The sequence below is a fragment of the Colias eurytheme genome, chromosome 24, assembly GCF_061535395.1.
Source record: "Colias eurytheme isolate Ceu_HAF_F1 chromosome 24, ilColEury1 Martin Lab GWU primary, whole genome shotgun sequence".
Classification (NCBI taxonomy): Eukaryota; Metazoa; Arthropoda; class Insecta; order Lepidoptera; family Pieridae; genus Colias; species Colias eurytheme.
In genome coordinates this window covers 3,941,302-3,962,998 of record NC_143003.1, presented here as the reverse complement: position 1 = coordinate 3,962,998, position 21,697 = coordinate 3,941,302, and the positions used below count along the sequence as shown (strand labels likewise).

The 21,697-nt window shown below is 36.4% G+C and overlaps 1 protein-coding gene across 4 annotated transcripts in view; it reads left to right on the top strand.

Moving 5' to 3' along the window:
* p120ctn (adherens junction protein p120) overlaps positions 1 to 19,371 on the top strand; it is a 49,629-nt gene extending 30,258 nt beyond the window's left edge. For 3 of the 4 annotated variants that reach the window (XM_090115951.1, XM_090115953.1, XM_090115952.1), the window contains exons 3-20: positions 5,613 to 5,733; positions 5,959 to 6,081; positions 6,602 to 6,739; positions 6,982 to 7,070; positions 7,292 to 7,436; positions 8,312 to 8,408; positions 9,088 to 9,276; positions 9,625 to 9,806; positions 10,274 to 10,433; positions 10,903 to 11,092; positions 11,889 to 11,980; positions 12,221 to 12,393; positions 12,736 to 12,877; positions 13,305 to 13,477; positions 13,885 to 14,050; positions 14,530 to 14,658; positions 15,598 to 15,731; positions 16,631 to 19,371. In XM_090115951.1, the coding sequence (XP_089972077.1) occupies positions 5,613 to 5,733; positions 5,959 to 6,081; positions 6,602 to 6,739; positions 6,982 to 7,070; positions 7,292 to 7,436; positions 8,312 to 8,408; positions 9,088 to 9,276; positions 9,625 to 9,806; positions 10,274 to 10,433; positions 10,903 to 11,092; positions 11,889 to 11,980; positions 12,221 to 12,393; positions 12,736 to 12,877; positions 13,305 to 13,477; positions 13,885 to 14,050; positions 14,530 to 14,658; positions 15,598 to 15,731; positions 16,631 to 16,756 (2,569 nt within the window). In that variant the 3' untranslated portion in view covers positions 16,757 to 19,371. The remainder of the gene's footprint in view (positions 1 to 5,612; positions 5,734 to 5,958; positions 6,082 to 6,601; positions 6,740 to 6,981; positions 7,071 to 7,291; positions 7,437 to 8,311; positions 8,409 to 9,087; positions 9,277 to 9,624; positions 9,807 to 10,273; positions 10,434 to 10,902; positions 11,093 to 11,888; positions 11,981 to 12,220; positions 12,394 to 12,735; positions 12,878 to 13,304; positions 13,478 to 13,884; positions 14,051 to 14,529; positions 14,659 to 15,597; positions 15,732 to 16,630) is intronic. The other variant, XM_090115954.1, reaches the window with a different exon arrangement.
* Positions 19,372 to 21,697: the final 2,326 nt, after the last annotated feature.

Here is a 21,697-nt window from a genome sequence, read left to right as displayed (position 1 = left end):
TTTTTTTGGACATGGTATACAAAAAAGAGGAAAACGTACCCATTATAGAATGTTTGGTATGGATGTGTGAGTGTGTGTACTGTGTGTGTAGTGTATAATGGTGTAGTGTGGTGAGAATGTGTATGGTAAACTAAGAAATTATTGAATTGGTGATGTCTGTTACTGCTTTTTTAAAACTGTTACGGGAGAGATGAAATATGTCAACACTTGAAAATTTCTTGTTGTAAATATCAGGTAGACGGAAGAGTGTAGAATTTTGCAATACATGCCTAACATGCCTCTATATTTCATCGGGTATGTTCTAGGTTCAGGTTGTAAGCCTTTTGCCGTTGTACAAAGTACATACCAAGCAGCTACTGATTTTTTTAAGTATTAAGAAACAGGACAAATCCCAGTGATTTTGATTTAAGGCTATTCCTCAAATTAAGGTTTGGAGAGGAAGATTTTGTAATTTTAGGACATTATAATATATTTAAACTAGTGAAACATGGTTTGGCGGTATGTGCAGAGGTCGTCTATGATAACAGGAATGTTTTGTTTGCGCTCGTGTCGATGTGGCTTTGTGTTCGATTGGAGTGAGTCGAAGGAGTGTTACCTGAACTTGCTTATTTAGTAATTGTACGGTTTATCACGTTTTATGTGTTAGGTTGTTAGTTACTTAAGAAGCCTTTTGCCGTTAGGGGATGCAGGAACATGCCAATTCCTTGTAATTGAACCAGGTAAATTAATAAAAAAATTTAGCATTGAAAGATATAGGTATTCCCAAAATGGATTTCGAATTGTGAGTTGTAATTTCAGGACATGATATATTTAAACAAGTAAAACACGGTTCATATTGTATTATATTATGTCCCAAATTCCCAACGTAAATGATGAGCAGATTCGTAGAACAAATTTATATAACGAAGGTATCTCGTCTAGATTATAATCTTGGTTCGTCTTAAAGAATTAAGAAGCTCAGGTGAGCCTTGGTTGTCTGTTAAATATTTAATTAAAGGCATAATGCCCGTGGTTTATAGCTAATTAGAGCTTTTCTTTGGTATTTAAAAGAGTTGAAAATCCAAGATCGATTCAGAGAAATAAATCCAATTAGAAACGACACTTTCTCGGCCGTTTGTCGGATGTGAGCCCGTTGCGCGTCCTGCCTCGATACTCTATTTTCTATTTCATTTTCCACGTGTACGTAAATATCTAAATGTGTTTGATCATTTTAGGAACGGTTCATCCGCTAAATGGTCAGTGTTATGACTTTTCGAAAAGTATAATAAACCTAATAAATAAATCTAATATGGTAAAAATATAATAGTTTGAACTATCAACTTCCTCATTTAGGTACTATACCTACGAAACGCAATATACTTATAGTGAAGTCCCATGTCCCCTATAGGGGTAAGCCGTAAGGGGCAGATGCATTATACATCTGTTTCACTGATCGATTTTCTTTAGGGATAAGTAGGCCTTTTGTGTCCTGACAGACCGAGATATTATTTTTCTTCGTCTTCACCGGGAATCGAACCCAGGACCGGTGTTACGCTCACGCGTCAACCACTGGACCAAGGAGGCGGTCTACATACGAAACGCAATACTATATTGTAATACTGTTTTAGATACATAAATGCCGCTATAACATTATAATTACATGTAGGTAAGTGCGATTTACGAGCGTGACGTAAGCAACTTTTCACGTTATCTGTATAATTAGAAATGCTCTGAAATCAAAAATGTATTGAACCTAACGATAACGATAATTTTTAGCTTTCGATTATTCTTAAATTAATATCTAGATAAGTACTCTATTTTATCATATGATGCTACTGATACACGTAATAACGTTCAGCTAAAGCAGTTTTTAAATAGAATTTACCGCACAAGAGCATTGTCGCAAGAATCCTTTGAGCGAACCTTTTACTGAACGCTTATTGTACTTACTTGCATGTTTGAATAAATGCACTCGAGGTTTAAGTGGAAATTAGGTCGTTGCATGCGGATATCTAAAAATAATTGCAAATACGCAGTATTATCGACTCCACCTTTCAATTGATACGTGAAATCGATGATAATAATAGATAATTCATATTGGAAAAAAAGTGATCGTTCAAATTTACACTGTTTTAATTTTAAAATAAGACCAGTTGGCTTGGTTGGTAGTGGCCCTGCCTTTCAAGCCAGAGGTTGGTGGGTTCGATTCCGTTCCGTTCGTTCGAAATATTTGTGTGATGAACATAGATGTTTGCTCTGTGTCTGGGTGTTAATTATCAATATAAGTATTTATTTAAAATTATATGTATCTGCCATCTGATTTCCATAACACAAGCGAAAGCTTAGTATGGGATCAGATCGTGCCGTGTGTGAAAAATTCTCCTGAAATATTTATTTATTTAATAATAATTAACTTAATTGGATGGAAGATAATGTTTAAGTAACCGTAGACATATAGGTAAATAATTGAGTAAAATTGGAATCACTGCGATAAATCTGATTCTTTGGCGAATCGAAAACAATTTTCTAGGTTTACACTTTACAGTTCGTTAAAACCTTGAAACGGAAAATGTAACGATTCGGCAAATTGCGTGCCGTAGGCGGATGCTAACAAAACAGAGTTGAATATAGATTGATTCCAAAATATACTTCACGAATTAATGCTGATGATTTCATAATAAAACTGGAGTCTCGTATATATACGAATATATAATACTAGTTGTGCCGCGCGGTTTCACCCGCGTGGCTCCGCTCATGTTGGTCTTAGCGTGATGATATATAGCCTATAGCCTTCCTCGATAAATGGTCTATCTAACACCGAACGAATTTTTCAAATCGGACCAGTAGTTCCCGAGATTAGCGCGTTCAAACAAACAAACAAACAAACTCTTTAGATAGATTATTGTTGGGTATGAGCAAGATACGTTTCAAATGTTTCACGGATCGCTTTTCTTTGCGTATAAGAACGTGAGCCTTCTTGCTTTGATAATAATTATTATTGTTGAAATATATTAAACTAGCTTTCCGCCCGCGGCTTCGCCCACTTTGCCTAAAACATAATAAATTATATACTAAAACCTTCCTCTTGAATCACTCTATCTATTAAAAAAACCGCATCAAAATCAGTTGCGTGGTTTTAAAGATTTAAGCATACATAGGGACATAGGGACAGAGAAAGCGACTTTGTTTTATACTATGCAGTGATGGTGACTAGACACTAAAATAATTGGTTTTAGATAAACGCTATTCCCACTTTACAGTATCAATTATTTTGCAATTTGAAAACACTTTCTGTAAAGTGAGAACGGATCGATTTCCAATAACCTTTATTCTATTAAAATTTTAATTAAGTTTAGGTATACTTCGGGAGCTGTTAAGTTTACAGCCGTTTATTTTTTGTAGTTTTTGAATAGCCAATTAAGAAGCTTTGTCGTTGACCCATTTAATAATATTGTACATTTTTAGTAATGCTGTAAAGTGCACAGTTTTTATGGTCTTATCGTTGCTTACCTTAAAAAAATCAGGCTTTTGTAAGAGAAATATGCGACAAGTATGCGACTTTTTGGCATTCTGTTGGTAATATTATAAGCATAGTTACTAGGTGACTCGCAAACCATATGCCAGGACAACCTTATCACTTAGGTATATAAATAATTTCAATCTATGCTCTACATAGATGAGACTATTGATTACCAAATTTGGTCCAATTTCCATATTGAACAATATGAATGCACACATTCAAATCATTGAACACAACACGTGTTAAAACCACGTACGAGTCATATGTAAACAAACTCTTTGAATAGCTGACGCGTTGTTTATTTAAAATAAACAAAGTTTTTTCTAAACCATTTGTGGTATGGCGCTGATACATGCTGTCTGTGAACAAATAAGATTACTATTTGTTTGTATCGATTAATCCTATTGTTAAGGGTTATTAGAGCCAGATGTTGATTGATGGAAGTTATATTTTGGTTGTTTATGTATTTATTAGATTTGCGTATTTGAAAGATAATGATCCAAGATAGATAACTAGCTGCGCTTCGTGGTTTCACCCGCGTGGCTCCGCTCCTGTTGGTCTTAGCGTAATGATATATAGCCTAGGTATATATAGCCTTCCTCGATAAATGGGCTATCTAACACCGAAAGAACAAACAAACAAACTCTTCAGCTTTATAATATTAAGTATAGATTAGATTCTCATGATTTTGAGAAAAAAATAATAGCATACCACAGATAATAAATTATTATTTGTTTAATATCGTTAAATAAACACATCCCACACTATTCTGAGAAGATTTATTTGCTTCCCTCTAAACTAAATACATAATATATTGAAGCGTGATTAAGAAAATATTTATAGCATAATGAAAATAATAAAATTATAGTGTGTTCTCAGTTCTGAAATTCAACTAAAAAAATATATTAAATGATAGTAATGTTTACGTTTAAGATATATGGTCCATAATCTTTAATGGCTTCCGCGCGGTCGTTCATCATTACACTTTTATTAGCACTTTTGATCTATAAAGTAATTGGAGTTCCATAAAACAGCCACATGGGCAATATCAAGCGGCGCTCTACAGAATTGACTCGGATTAAAAATTAAATAATTTTTTTTCAACATGAATTGACTTCGTTTTTTATATTTATTGAATAGTCAAATGAGACGGTTTTCTGTCTATTTCTCCGACACTAAGAATATATTGATGTAAAGTAACGACGCTATATTTGAGACGAATAAACATCAAGATGAAAACCTGCTCTGCATAGATAATGTTGTGCTAACTTCTAAAATTTCTTGCTCAACGCGATCAACTAAGTCCCTTTGATACATAGGTACCCTAAATGTTTTTGCGCGCTGATTTATTACAACAGTAACACAGCATGAAGGCTTAAACTTGGCACATCTAGAAAATCTCGCTTCCAGTATTTGACTTATCGTATTACCTCATTACTCGAGTCGTTGGCGTAGTCGTATCGTAAGCGTATCCTACTACGCGTGGAGTACGATAGCCAACACCACGTTCATTGTTAAAATCCGCACATCTTACGATACGCTTACAAGATGACTTATACCTCGTGTGCGAAGGGGGTTACTCAGCTAGCTCTTACACTATACCCGACGCACGGCTAGACGCGCTGACTCCCGCGACCGCGTAGGTAATTGATTCATTAAACTTGTGACGCGAATTGGTTTTAATCGATCGAGTTGTTCGAGAGCTACGTCAACGTTAATTGAATTTCCCCGTGATATGGAGGCTCGATAAATGATTTATGGTGTGGCCGTTTCGTGTTCCATTATTTATACTGGCTGTCACTATTCTTTGATTTCAATGGTCAATCAAATTGGAATTAGCTTCAATGTTTGGGTTTCGTCTTTTAGTTTATACCTAGACATTCTTCCTCATGATTTATGGGTTTATAAACGGTGATCATCACTTGGAATGTCTAATGGCTTGCTGCTAATATGACTTTTTAAAGTTATTGACCATAATAATTATCACCTGACACATGAATAAATGCCATTGACCTATACTTCTCTTTGATGATTCTTGTACCTATACTTCTCTTCTCTCCTTTATTAGTTTGAAATATCTTATTGACAATAATGTTTATATGTATTGTTACAGTAACGGACCCGTGGAAGGCGCGTATGGTCCACAACACAGCCCCGTGTCGCGGTCGGACGCCTCGACCGAGGACGCGGAGCTCTCTGCTGCGCTCGCGCATCAACACCATCTCGCTATGCAGGTCTGTATGACAATATGACCATCATTGAAACCAGATTAAATTCGCTGAGGGCAGTGGTTCCTTTAGTGCAAGTCAGAAATCGATCTAAAGTCCACTTGCAATGTGATTGCCTTGCAAAACTTTATTTTTTCTTATATCTGTCGCTTAAGAGCGGTAGAAAGGTAGCCAAAACAGTAAGGAATTTCTTTATACAAGGTTATATTTATTGGCAAATATCTCTTGTAGGCCGGAGAGTACCCAGTGGGCGGAGGCGTGGAGGCGGAGTACAGCCAGTACGTATCGTCGCCGGCGGCCCACTACAATCATATGGGACACCTTACAATGGCGCCTTCGCAGAAGTACCCTCATGTAATTATTATTTTATCTCAAACGTAATTAATATTTATGCGTCTGTTGTATCACAAAATTGATCACAATCATAGTATCTAATGAAATTGTGTACAAATAAAGCAAATGAACATTTGTACTTCCGTGTAAGACGTTTAAAAGAAAACCTAGCTATGCGTTTTTAAATAATACCTACCTACTAACTTTTACATACTTCTGACGAATAAATTGATTTCAGATCGGCTAGTTGTATGTTTTTATATAAAGCTTGCATATTTATGCGATTTCAACAGTTTTACACATGACAAACATTGAATTAAAATAAATAAACTTGTTTTCTGCGGGTGAGAACATTACATTATAAATTTTTTATGGGACCAATTGGAAACTATTCCGCATCAAACAAAATAATAATCACGTAAATCGGTTCAGAAACCTCGGCGAAATCGGTGTATATACATAGAAAAAAAATATACCGGCCGAATTGATAACCTCCTATTTTGAAGTCGGTTAAAAATAAATATAAATTAAATTTCGTCAGGTGATGGAAGCGGTGTCTGTGGGCGGCGGGTACGCGGGCGCGGGCGGCGCGCACTACGGCACGTACGCGCACTACGGCGCCGCGTACCCGGCGCAGCCGTACCTCGTCGATACGCAGATGCCGCCGTATATGACGCAGGTATGTTTGTTTATGGCTATAGACTGGTTATTTTTGGGGAATAATATATTTGTACCAAAATTTTTCCTTTAAAAACTTAATAAGTGTATGTATTGATAGGAAGTTATAATTTTGTAAATCTATTAAATGAATTTCAATTGCAAATAGAAAACACAAAATAACATCGAAAAAGGCCATTCTTATTTTTTTTGATAAAAGTGTATAATATATTCATAGAAAGTTTCATATTCCATTTATTTCAGGAATATGTCGAAGGCGGTGGCAGCGCATCGCCCCGCAGCGCGTCGCCTGGAGCCCTCCCACCTCAACATAATTTACATCTACAACAGAGGTATATTTCGTTATACCAATTTTTTTATTATCTGTAAAAATTTATCCTTTCTACTTTCTAAAAAATGATGAATAAAAAAAAATGTTTTTCTATATTATATTTATATTAATGCGAACACAATCTTTTTTTAAACTCTATTATGCAATAAGTCTTAAATTTATTTATTGATATTATTAAATTTATTATAAAATATTAACAATAAATAGTGATAATTTCACCAGATACGACTCGTCATCCCTCGAGCAACTGGGGCGGCACTACTGCGTGACGTCACCGCGCGGCGAGTACGCGGCGGACGCGTACTCGTACCAACACTACCCGCCCGCCATCGACCCGCACCACCCGCACCCCGCGCAGCCCTTCAAGGTATACATACATAAATACATTATACCCACCTGTGCGCACACGTATATAGGTCGCGTCATGTAAAAAGAACGCTGACGGTTAAGCTGCGCATTGGCGATTTATTGGTCTATTTGATGTTATGAGGTGGTATAAGAATAACAAATATGTAGTTGCGAAGCCACGACTCGAGAGCCTACTTCAAAAATAAAATAAGCATCAAATAACTTTCGTGCTAAAATCGATACATGCCAGAACACACCCCATCACTTTCATCCAGCGTTCTTTTTACATGAAGCGTATTATACGTACATGTGCACGCACACATATACGCTAAAGTACACGCACACGTATGCACGTACGTACGAGCGTGTGTGTGCGTGCACGCACACTTTAATACTCAACTAAACATATAAGTTAGTAGCACATACTTGTACGTGCTGCGATAAGTAACTTTATTTATTTATTTATTTTTTTTTTTAATACTAAAACCGACAAAGGAGCGGGCGGTGTACTGATGAAGGTGATCACCGCCGCCCATAGCAATTGCAACGTTAGGTAACCTTGCGATTGTTTTGCCGGCCTTTGAGGGACGCGTAGGCTCTTTTTTTGAAGGCACGCGTAGGCTCTTTTATGTGATACGACCATAAGATCTAGGTTTTATGTTGCGTAAGAGTGTTTTCTTATCCACTACCAAAATTTAAACATATTTTTTTAAATGAAATTTGTTTCTTTTATGTGTGCTTACTTGTAAATAATATAATAATGTAACTATTGGTTGCTAATTAAGTACTACAAGTGTCCCAATTTCAATTTGAATTATATTTTTCATACATAAAAGTTGCTATTTCAAAGTTTCATTACCAACTTGTATTTTAATTGATATATATTTGTTACAGGATTCCCAAAATGGCCTAAGTTTAGGTAGTACCGGGGGTCAATCTATGTACGGCGATGAGGAAGAACTACAGAAACAAATGGCGGGGATGGCGTTAGGTGTGTACCTTATTTCTTTTTCTTTCTTACATAATACAAATTAAATTTAAATGCCTTGTTATAAATTCGCCCGAAAATCAAAATATCATGCAATGGGTTTAAAAATGATTTTATAATAACTGCCTAGTTTTTACGGCGAGTATGTACTCTCGCTATATGATTGTTTATATAATATTTTACTAATTTATTTAATTGTATAGTATCTTATTACCAGATGTCCACTACGATTGTTCAATATTAATCTGTACGAACATTTTAAAACGCACATTCTTGGCTGATTTTTCAATCCTTGGTTAGTACTAATTCGTCGAATAACGTATTAAACTATTAACTACCCTTTCAAAAATGTATTCTTTTCCTGTATTTGACAGTTTACGGGTGACATTTTTAATGTTATCGTGTAATACTTTATTGGGCGAATAAGTTTTAACCAAGAAGCTTATATCTAATACACTGGAGATTTCAGTATGAACATTAACTTGTAACAAGAAAATATGTCCTTGAATGACGCCTGTATGTTTTTTTTATCCCTTTCATACCCACTTGCCAAGTTAGGTGTGAAAGAGATAAAAAAAAATACAGGCGTCATTCAAGGACATATTTTCTTGGTTGGTTTTAACCATGGATTGAACAATCGGCCCTCTGTCGTACAAACATACAAACAAACAATTTCCCCCAGTCCACGGCGGTGTAGGCGTGGGCGTGGGACGGGAGGAGGGCGGAGGCCTACAGTGGCGCGACCCGAACCTGCCCGAGGTGATCGGCTTCCTCAACTCGCCCTCCGACGTCGTGAAGGCCAACGCGGCGGCCTATCTGCAGCACCTCACGTATATGGACGATCCTAATAAACAGAAGACTAGGAGCTTGGGTATGTTAAAACCTGTTTAATATATTAAATTTACAATGCTAAATTAAAAAATTAAATTTACAGTGTTAGAAATTTCTTTATGCCATAAAAACAATATTCCATTATGATTATCATATTTTTAACATTCACTTATTCTATATGACTCGCTACGCGAGTTAACATGAGTGTAGAAAATTATATTTTTCTGTAAGTGACTATTCCATTAACTTAACATAACGCATGTGGCGCGTTACACAACCCCTACTTAACTTCATTCTCGACCCCTTATTAATTAAACACATACTTCTATTTAATTACATACTTTAATATGTTTGAGTATCACTCATAATATATTTCCGTCATTCGCAGGCGGTATACCGCCCCTAGTGCGTCTAGTGTCCCACGAGAACCCGGAGGTATCGCGTAACGCATGCGGTGCGTTACGCAACCTCTCGTACGGGCGTCAGAACGACGAGAACAAGCGGGCGATACGCGACGCCGGCGGTATACCGTCGCTGATGGCGCTGCTCTGCCGCACTTCGGATATGGAGGTGATATATTCATACGTTATACGTGATACATGACACTAGACATTTGGCATTTGGCACATAGTAAATAATACTTGGCACTTTACACTTGTCATTTGTAACTTGGCACATTTTACACTTCATATGACATCAGACACTATATATGACACTTTAATATTAACACTTGACACTTGACACATCATACTTGACTTTACGCGAAACACCTAACTCTTAGCACTCAACACTTTACACTTGGCATTCGATACTTGACACTTTACCCTTAGCACATTTATATGAATATAAAATATATTGTACGAAAGTTTTTTTTTTCGTTACAACGGAGTGATTTTATTAATATCTTCTTTATGTTGCATTATTTGCATAGCATCACAGATTTGACTTTTTTCCATTATATTTTTTTATACTAAACACTTTAAAAATAATAACACACGGTGTAACATTACATTAGCAATATAACTTTTTATTTACAGGTTAAAGAATTAGTAACAGGAGTAATATGGAATATGTCGTCGTGCGAAGACCTCAAGCAGTCGATAATTGATGACGCGGCGCAAGTGATCGTGAACAAAGTGATCATACCGCACTCTGGATGGCATCCCACTAACCCGGGGGACACGTATTGGTCTACGGGTATGTTTGATTGAAATACTGATTTTTTTATGTGTACACATGAAAAAACTTTGTAACCTTTCTATCATTTAAAAATAAGCTTGTTAGTGTTCATTGTTAATGTTGAAATTTTGAAATGTTAAATATCGAAATATTTATTTATTTATTTTATTAATGGACAGAATCAAATCTGATTACAAGTGATACAAATATAAAACCAAATTACATAAATTTTTATTAAGTGTTATCTGAAATTACGTCAATTTTAAATTTGAGAAATTCTCATACAATAGAAAAATTCGATTACGAGGCGGAATTCTAATCCGCGTCTTTTGCTCTACCGAGTGACGACTGACGTCTCGGCCACATAAATTTGATCCTGCCAGATCGAATTTATTATGTTCTATCGGCTTTGTGTCTATGGGTCAGATAAAATGTGTACAAAATCAGTCTTTATAATAAACTTTCTATTATATACATTGTGTCGCAGTGTTCCGCAACGCATCTGGCGTGTTACGCAACGCATCGTCAGCGGGCGAGTACGCGCGGCGGCGGCTGCGCTCGCTGGGCGGGCTGGCGGAGGCGCTGCTGCACGCGGTGCGCGCCGCGCTCAGCGCCAACGCGATCGGCACCAAGATCGTCGAGAACTGCGTGTGCGTGCTGCGCAACCTGTCCTACCGGTCAGTGTGTACACATACACAGACATACACACACATGTACACACACACACACGCAACGCACGCGTTTATTTATTTATTTATTTATAATTCTTTATTGTGCAAAATATGATCAAACAATAGTATACAAAAGGAAGTAGTAATACAAAACATAATTTGCCCAAAAGGCGGCCTTATTGCTAAACAGCAATCTCTACCAGGCAACCTGGCGGGAAAGGAAATGCAAGAAAATTATGGGATAGTGCAAAAATACAAACAAAGTATTAATGCAAAAAATCGCATTGGTGGGTAAGCACGAACAAACTACGATGCTGCGTACATATCGCTGGGCAAACATACACACTTATTATGTACATAATATACTTGTAATGTAATGTAATGTACAATGTACATATGTATATACACACGCACACGTGGAGCGTGCACATACGCGTTCTGAACACATACTCGCCCACACGCACGTGTACATATGCACACGCACACGTGTAGCGTGCACATACGTGTTCGTGTGGGAAAGCACGCATAAACTGCGTCTGCGTATTGCGTAACCGATGAATGTGAAAAATAGACACGTATGTACGCATACACAAAAACATTTGCGTGCAGACAAACATCAGACACAGCCACACGAATGCGGTAACTCACACACGTGTGATTTAACATGACAAATCATTTATGTTTAATTAATTTTGAAAGGGATTACAAAAATATGTAATTTGTTTGCAATAACTCAAGTATCTAAAAATCCTACCGATAGACCCACCTAGATACCTAAATATTATATATTTTTTAATTCTAGGTGTCAAGAGATAGAAGATCCACTGTACGACACGAGAGCACCGCCCACACAGTCCACGGGACAGGCGCGGATACAGGCGAGCGCTTCCAAAGGTATATAAAACTTATGAGAAGCATAAAATACGTTGATTTAACAAATAATACTTTTCACGCTTATCTTTGAAAATCCTAGTTATTGACTTATTGGAATAATTACAAAAAAAAAAAAAATGTGAAAAGCACTATAAATTCAACCTAATACAATGTGTATAAAATATCTAAAGTAACACAGATACATTTTAATTGAAATAACAGCAATATGATTTCGTTGTATATAAGTTTGTTTCACCCTAGGCGAGAATTTAGGATGTTTCGGCGGCAGTAAGAAGAAGAAAGAGGGCTCCTCGTCCAACTCTACGAGTCCACTCGGCAAAAATGATTCGGATACACAGCCTATAGAGACGGGGACTAATTCACAGTTGGGGTACAGTGTACCGAAGGGAACTGAAATGCTATGGTCGCCTGAGGTTTGTTAAATATAATTTTCCTATGAAAAATAAGTTTTAATTTTCAAATAAGGTTATAAATCGTGTATTGAATTGTTACATGTTTGATAAATATTGTTTTCATCGCTTAAACTTAACATAATTGAAAAAATATTTGAAATTCAATATAATTATGTAATAATATTATTGTTTTGAGTGTCATAATAATCCAAAATATGATTCATAAGTTCTTGTAAAAGTGTGAATGAATAAAAAAGTTCTGGCGTTGACTTTGAGAATATATGAATATCATGTGTTTTTATATGCCAAATCAGATATTACAATTAATTCGGTTCTTTTTTTTAACCTAATCTATTTCTACAGGTGGTACCTTTATACATGGCGTTGTTACAAACGTGTTCGAATCCGGAGACGCTAGAAGCGGCGGCCGGCGCGTTACAGAACTTAGCAGCTTGTTATTGGCAACCCTCTATCGATATACGGGCCGCTGTTAGGAAAGAGAAAGGTATATAATACCATTGGATACGTATTTTTTATTTATTTGTTTCTGAATAAATACAATTGTACTAAACGTGTGCGTGACAAATCTAGCCACCGCGCAATGGCCTAACAAGATTGACTTTAGTCATGCAAATGAAATTGGACCTTATATTATAAATATTGCATTTGCACTGTCGCTCATCTTATATCGAACCTTATCTTAATGCTGAAAGGGCTTAATTTATATTGTCTTCTTTTTGATTATCTTTATAAGATTTGCTGCAGATACTGTCATTTGACATTAAACTTTAATCAAATACTGTTATGGCTTAATTTTTATTCGTACAAACGTCGTACTAGTGTTACGTTCTAAAGAACTTTCTTTAGCACTTTCTTTCTTTTTTTTATTTACTGTCATTGTCAATAGATTTAATAATGTCCCCCGTCCCCAGGTCTACCGATCCTCGTGGAACTGCTCCGCATGGAAGTAGACCGCGTGGTGTGCGCGGTGGCGACTGCGCTGCGCAACCTCGCCATCGACCAGCGGAACAAGGAGCTCATCGGCAAGTACGCGATGCGCGATCTCGTGCAGAAGCTGCCCAGTGGCAACCAGCAGCACGATCAGGTGTGTGCGTAGCTTAAGTCGAGAGTGTGGACGTAGCTTAAGTGGAGAGTGTGGATATAGCTTAAGTGGAGATTGTGAACGTAGCTTAAGTGGAGAGTGTGGACATAGTGCAAGTAGAGTATGTGAGTGCTGCATTATGAGTAAAGAGCATAAAGTGATGTATGGATGATGACTTTTTATAGTGTATAGATTTACAGTGTTTGTGAACATAGTTTAAGTGTTGCACTAAGACTAAAGTGCGTAACATTAAATAGGCATGTATTTTTATAGTGTATTGATTTTTAATATTTTTGTAATTTTTAAGGTGTTATAACAATTTGATGAAGCAAATATCACTGTGTCAAATGATTTTGAAATTTCGAATTTTTTAATTTCGGTTATTTTTATAATTTGTTATGCGGTTACAGGGCACGTCGGACGACACGATAGCCGCGGTGCTGGCAACACTGAATGAGGTGATCAAGAAGAGCGCCGAGTTCTCGCGCTCGCTGCTCGAAGCCGGCGGCGTGGAGCGGCTGCTGGCGCTCACCAAGCAGCGCCACCGCCACACGCCGCGCGTGCTCAAGTTCGCGGGTGAGTACACGCCACGTGACGTTACGCCACGCCACGCCACGTGACGCCACGCCACGTGAGGACACGACACGGCTCGTGACGCCATGCCACGCCACGCCACGTTACGCCACATACAAACAGACAAAATTTTAAAAAACTATATTTTTGGCTTCGAAATCGATAGTAAATCACGCCTCAAGTATTCTTTTAAAAAACATGCAATGTACAATTTTAATTTTCCTACGATTTTATTATATGTATAGATTTTATTACATGTAGAGACGAATGATATCTCCAAACGTTGCAGGTCAAAGTGTGTATAAATGATTCACATTGAAATGTTGCAGGTCAAGTGCTTATGACGATGTGTATAAATGATTCACATTGAAATGTTGCAGGTCAAGTGCTAATGACGATGTGTATAAATGATTCACATTGAAATGTTGCAGGTCAAGTGCTTATGACGATGTGTATAAATGATTCACATTGAAATGTCGCAGGTCAAGTGCTAATGACGATGTGGTCGCACGCGGAGCTGCGTGAAGTGTACCGCAAGCACGGGTGGCGCGAGCCGGACTTTTTGACGCCTGCACGGGCCGCACAGCCAGCACGGTCCTCTAGTGCTAGTGGTAAATATTTATTTATATTATTATGGATTTTATATGAAAAAAATGTTATAATATATGTGTTGTAAAGAGAAAATGATGTGTGAGTGGAGGGTAGTTGTGTGGATGTAGTGTGTATGTGGTATTTTTATGCGATAAGGCTTGGATTTGTTCTCATATAAAATAAATCATACATTAATAGTGTCAACACTAAAATACTTAGTGCGTTGTGCAAGTGCTACGCACTAATACTAAAAAATAGCAAGAAATACTAACACAAAAAACAAATAAGGTTCAAATTTCATTTAAAAATTTCCATTGTAAATTCACACTAAATTTGTATGAAAATAGAACTAACCTTTCTCTCCCTTTCTAAACAATATTTAACATAAAAATGTGCACGTGTTAATCATTACCTGAAAAGTTAAAAAAAAGTCAAATACCGCAAAAAATATCCTATTTGTAACATTACAATGTCCACCCACTTAACACATTGTAAGTACACAGAACTAAATCTCATTTAACATTGAATGACTGCCTAACTGGATGTGTATGTAAATAACTGTATTGTTTACGTCTGTCCGACCTTGCTATTGTGTACAAATGTGTATATGCGTACTCGCCGCTGCCACGTGGATCTTACGCTTTGTTAACGATATTGAGTCATGCTATTGTTATGTAACCGATATAGGAACTTGTTTGGAGATATGAAATTTTTCGAAATATTTTTTTTTTGGTCATATAAGTACTCGATTTTGGGGGTAAGTGTGGAATGAAAAAATAATATTAAAGAGGTTTTCGTTGTTGAGGGGGAGGATAAAAAAAAAAAAAAACAATTTTCTAATATCAGTTTATTCCATTAACATTTTAACGATCATTTGGAGCTTTTGGCACGCAAAATTGACACGTATCACGTAAAGCGTAAGAGCCACAATGGCGTGTACATATTCACCGGCGCTACAGGTCAGGGCACGCCGTCGTCGAACACGAGCGGCGCACCGCACTCGCCGAGCAACGCGAACAGCACGCTCAGCCGGCCCATGGCCTCTACGGGGGGCACGCGCTACGAGGACCGCACCATACGCAGGCATCGAGAGGTAACCGTGCCCGTAGTAGCGACCAACCGTAGCAGTGTCCAACCGTAGCAGTGTCCAACCGTAGCATCGTCCAATCGTAGCAGTGACCAACCGTAGCAGTGACCAACCGTAGCAGTGTCCAACCGGAGCAGTGTCCAACCGTAGCAGTGACCAACCGTAGCAGTGTCCAACCGTAGCAGTGACCAACCGTAGCAGTGTCCAACCGTAGCAGTGTCCAACCGTAGCAGTGTCCAACCGTAGCAGTGACAAAACTAGCACATGAGTAAGAAACAACGCGAACAGCACGCTCAGCCGGCCCATGGCCTCTACGGGGGGCACACGCTACGAGGACCGCATTATACGCAGGCATCGAGAGGTAACCGTAACCGTGACCTTGATCGTGACCGTGACGTGATCGTGACCGTGACGTGATCGTGATCATGACCAAACTGGGTCTACAGCCGTTAACAGCAACGCGAACAGCACGTTCGGCCAGCGCGTGGCCGCACTACGTAACTACATTGGCTCTTAGATTGCAGTATACACAGAGCTACAGTTAGGTAACTACATATTATTTTAACTACTACTCCCAAGCTGTGATGGACACAACGATCAAATAATAAGATGGTAAATCTGGCAAGTATTGTATTCATAAAAACTTATCGTCCGCTTATGCATCGATGTTCTTGGTAACGGTCACATGTTCATTTGTGCACCTCACGTTAAATGTACAAAATCAAAATCCATTGATAATAAATAACAATAACAAATAACATGATATTCTTCTATCGTGTCTCGTGTAAAGCATTTTCTCATAAATCTTCTCAATTTGTAATATAATTAAACATAACAATATATTTCTGACCAAAACGTTTGTAAATTATGTTGTTATCTAAACTTTTATGTTTGACTAATTCCAGAACGATGACATGCCAACAATGGACGTGAACAACTACTCGGAAGGGCTCGGCATGGGCAACCCCAACGGGCGGCCAATGAACTTACAAGGTGTGCAAGCGCAGATGCCACCTCCGAACACACGTTGAATTGCACCATGTCACATTTTTTTGTTGATTTTCTCTTCACAATGCAAGGAGAATGGATGGCAACACCTTGGAAGTTATTGTGTGACGTTCTGTTCGCTCGCGTATTCGTCACGTGCTGTTCTTACTCTGTGACATTCGTCCTAACTCGACTCTGACCTAGCAATGAACAATTGCTGAAAAATGGATTCGTTTTCGATACACAGCGGTTCCATTTTCACAATCACGTGGTTGTTTCGTTCCCTCAATACACCAATTACGATAAATTTAACAAATAATCGATAAGTAACTCATGGAAACTTTTGATATTTAAATAATTTACGAATTAGGATTGTTACAGTAATCTATGCATTTATATTCGCGATTAAATACGTGTTAATGTAAGATAAATATGATATAATCATTAAATAATGAATTACCATTTACAGTGCTAATATTTAATGATGACAAATTGTTTATATGGATTTTATTTAAAACGATGACACACTAGATAAGTAAAAATACGTCAGTTTTTAAGGTATTTAAATCATTCGATCATTAGTCGGTTATGATTTGTTTTTGTAATGTGATCATGTCAATTCCCCCTGTAATATATTCGTGCCATTATTGATGTTTGAAAAGGGGCTTCGTAGGCGTTGTCTGATTGTGAATAAATCATTTTATTAATTTACATTGTTCATTATTAACTCCCCTTGAGTTTTGTCGCGAGTTTTTATTTCTATTCATATGTGTATCATGTGACTCAAAGTAATTTTATTTGAAATTGAAACCCTTTTCACGACATTACATTTATAGATACGCAGACGTATCAGTTTTAAAGCATTTTTTCAATCAGCTTGCTAGCCGCAGCTAGGAACATAAGTTGTCAACTTAAATTACTTAAACATGATAGTAATAACTGTGAAAAGTATATTAATTCACTTGGAAAAAGGCATATGAATTGGATAATCGCGAAATACATATTGATTCAAGAGATCCGACTCGAAGGACCATAACCGTAGTTGATGTATATGTACCCAATTTTTTTCAAGTGTATGAATATATTTTAACAAGAGAAAGCGTCATAGTGGAATACTGTTATGATAAAACCCTAATAATACATACAGTTTTAAATTAAGCAATGTCTGTAATTAAAGTGAGAGTCTTACGAAAGTACTAAACGGTTTTTATATAACATTTTGTATTCATTCCATAAAGAAAGTGTTTGTCCCGGAGTTAATGATATTCGTTAGTTTAAGAATATGTCGAATTGCTTTAGTTTGTCGATTTTTTTGCCCCAGAGTTTTGCCATTTGTTCACAGTAAAGAATAACAAAAAACAAAAAAAAAACATGCAAAAGATGTTTGGTCCTTTAAAAGATTGTGGTGACACAGAACTTAGCGGGATGCTGATTTTTTGGTCATCGATTAATAAGTCTGACTTTAAGTAGGAAAAAATAGAGGCAAATATTTCATCATAATGAGACGATTACATTTTTACCGCACGATCTTATTATTTAAGATATCCGCGCAACGTGCAACTTAAATTAATTTTCCCTCCGTCTTTTAGATTATTAGTGATAAATTATTTATTTTTTTATTAACAAATTATAATTTGTTATATTTGATTTCGAGGTTCGTTAGTTGTGAGTAATGTAACGTTTGATATTAGGTAATATTAGTTGGCTAAATACATTGGTCACACGTTTTGAAGCTATTGTATGCACAAGTATAGAGCATTTACATGTCCGCGTCGCTTCGACTGAACTGGTACAAAACTACCCTCATCCAGTGCATTATAATTTAAGTAAATAAGTTTGTATGATAATTTTATTGTAAACGAATACAAACGATTGTAGGTACAACAGTTGAATGCTTGCCAGGGCGACGTCGCTTCTATGAAGCGCTTATAAATTCCACATATTATATTTTTATTTGCGTAGGAGTAAGAGAAGTTTATTTAATCATTTATTATCTATTTATGGTTTCCAGTTGTGAGAGTTTTAGATAAATTTAGACGTTAGAGTATTGTTTTTATTGTATTTTTATCGATAAATAATGTAATGTGAATTTATGTACCACAGTCGTGTAAGTCCTGTATAGATTACTTTTTTACTATGTACATTTATTCCTGTCTCTCTTCCGATATAGGCTGAGTGATAATGGGCTTCATTGCATTCCATGAACGCAAGTTTCAATGCCTCAATATCGTTTGGTTATTGAAGACAAACCTACACACATAACTAATAATGTTATATACATGAAGCCCATTTTCGCTGAAATATACAGATCTCTTTTAAAATTTAATCTAATCTACGACTTGGTATCACGGTATTATTGGGAATGTAACTTAGAGTTACGTAACGTTTTATATTATATCGGTGTCTATGGTATGTGATAGCCATAGATATGGAGTTGTTGCAACAGTAATACTCGATTATTTATATTTTATTTAAAGAAAAGATTATGGGAATTATTTAACAAATGTATTCTTCATTTGTCGTTGCGACATCGTAGTTGTAATAAAATAGTTTTGTCTTACGTCATGTTGTATGTAGTTTATTAGAGAATATTCTTCGTGCGTAAATAAATTATATTATATCTGTACTTCACAAAAAATTAAAGAATGATTTTTTATTATTTTATTCTTTTTATTTTCCTTTTAGTTTTCCTTTTTTAGTGGTTATTTGAAGTATTCGATTGTTTTGTGGGTATTTTTATAAAATGTCTCAAGCTTCTTTTTTTTCAACTATTTTTTGGTCAATGTACGCACATTTAGATAGTATGTACAAGCACGACTACTAGATGGGTTGTCCTTGTGGTGTTTATATGATTTATTTGTAATAATAACGGGCCTATATGATATAGGTATTTGTTTTAGCTCAGAATTTTCTAAATAATTAAATGGATTTGCATGTAAGACTCGGTAACTATAAGACTCAAATGTTTTTATGACTTATACATTTCTCTTCTGTTAGGTAGTCGGCTGTTCTGTTGTTTTCTTAGTGAAATATTTGAAAGATGTTTTACTTGATACCATTTTCTACATTGAATCTTTTCAACGTTACATGTAAAAATTAAAAGGGTCTTTTTACAAATGGCAACATTGTTAAAACTCAACGTACGATTAAATGTAGAAACTGGCATGGCATGTATGAACATCGTTAGTTAATTCCATAGTTTTAATGCAATAGGCCGAATTTGATTATGTTCAACCATTGGAGAGACCCTTTCGGTGTGAATGTGTGGACGTTTGAGATGTTTGTCGGAGTGAAATGCCGGTCCATAGCAAGAATTGAATGTTATCGGAACATAAGTCGGGACAAAAATCAATCACTGGATTGATGGCAATAATCTCTCATCTCTCATCAACCACAGCCACCGGTGACCAGCGATAGTCACTTGACACTCACTACAGAAGTGTCAAATATATGAAAAAATGTGTCAAGTGGCTGTCAGCCACCTGTGGCTGTGGTCGGTGTCCCGTTTGCGCTAAGCTTAAATTGTAACATGGCAGTGCTCACACACACTAAACGAATTGTAATAAATTAACATGAATTTTAAGCAAAATCCTAACCTTTCCGTCTTAATAACGATAGTCTGAATCTCTATCAAATTAGTTGATGTAGTTAGACACTTCTCATCATTACATATGAATGATTGAACGAATGAAGAATACAGAATTTTACTTATTATTTGTAGATGAGTCAAAATGTGGCTACACCATTTTTTATTTTAGTAGCTCGCTATAAGGTGTTGGTACATATGGGTGTATAACAGTGCAGTTAGTTTTATTACCATTCGAATGATTTTACAATTAAAAATATCACGGCAATAAATCATTTTCCCAAATGTACTAGCGCCTTAAACTTTTCTGCCTTTTTGTTTTGTAGAATGTGATATACATAACAGAGTAGCCGCATATTAGCAATCAAAATCGTATTATATAATAATGTTATTCGAAACTTAAAAAGCGTATTCAATTTCTTCTTACTATGGATCTGCTCGTATGAAACGTTAACAATTGAGATGAATTTAAAACATGTTTTAGTCGAATATATAAGTAAAAATCTCTGTGTATGAATGCTCACGTTTTATATCTATCAGTAGTGTCAGTTATTGAATTTATAGGTGTAATAGACGCATATGAAGTTGTATTTAATGTAAGGCATATTAGTGCGTGCACGGTTTTGGTGATTATACATTTTGTACTAAGTACCTACTATTTTGGACACAGTTGTGGGGCGTATGTTTGCAATAATAAACAACAGTATTATTCCAGTAATCCTCATGTACCAACGTTGCTAATAAACTTAACTACGTTTAAATAAACTGTTTGTTTTATTTCTTTTTTCCTTACATAATACACTTTATACAGGGTGTCCCAAAAAGTAGTGATGAACGGAAGCTAGGAGGTAGAGGACCTAGAGGGCTATCCGAATCACCCCCATGTATGTTCTGCGATTTTTCGTATTTTCGGAGTTATGACATTTTTTTCAATTTTTCATCTATCGCTGAGTACGATAAGATTTTTATTTATGGTGACGTGAATTATTGCGCTAGATGTTTGATTTTTTTTTTGTGTGCTAAGCTGAAATTCAGTATGGTAACATTTACTATCTTTAGATCTTCTAATGGAATAAAAAAAAAGACGGGTTGCACTCCGGGAGTGCCGGCAGAAGGGAAACTTGATTATTAACGTTGAGCATGTTTGATATTTTGGAATGGTATCCGTCTTACGTGGTCTTACGCTTTTTCGATCAGGTCACGTGTCCTGACGCGAGTTTAAGATTTTATACCCATTACAGAAAAAGTGCTCAACGTTTTCACTTCAAAAAAGAATTAAATGCCAAGAAAGATAAAATTACCCAGTATTTTCACAACTTCAAGGGCCCATAAAAAATTAAAATCACATAAAAATAGGTGTTTAATTACCAGAAATTTTTAAAATAACCCCGCTGGTGCT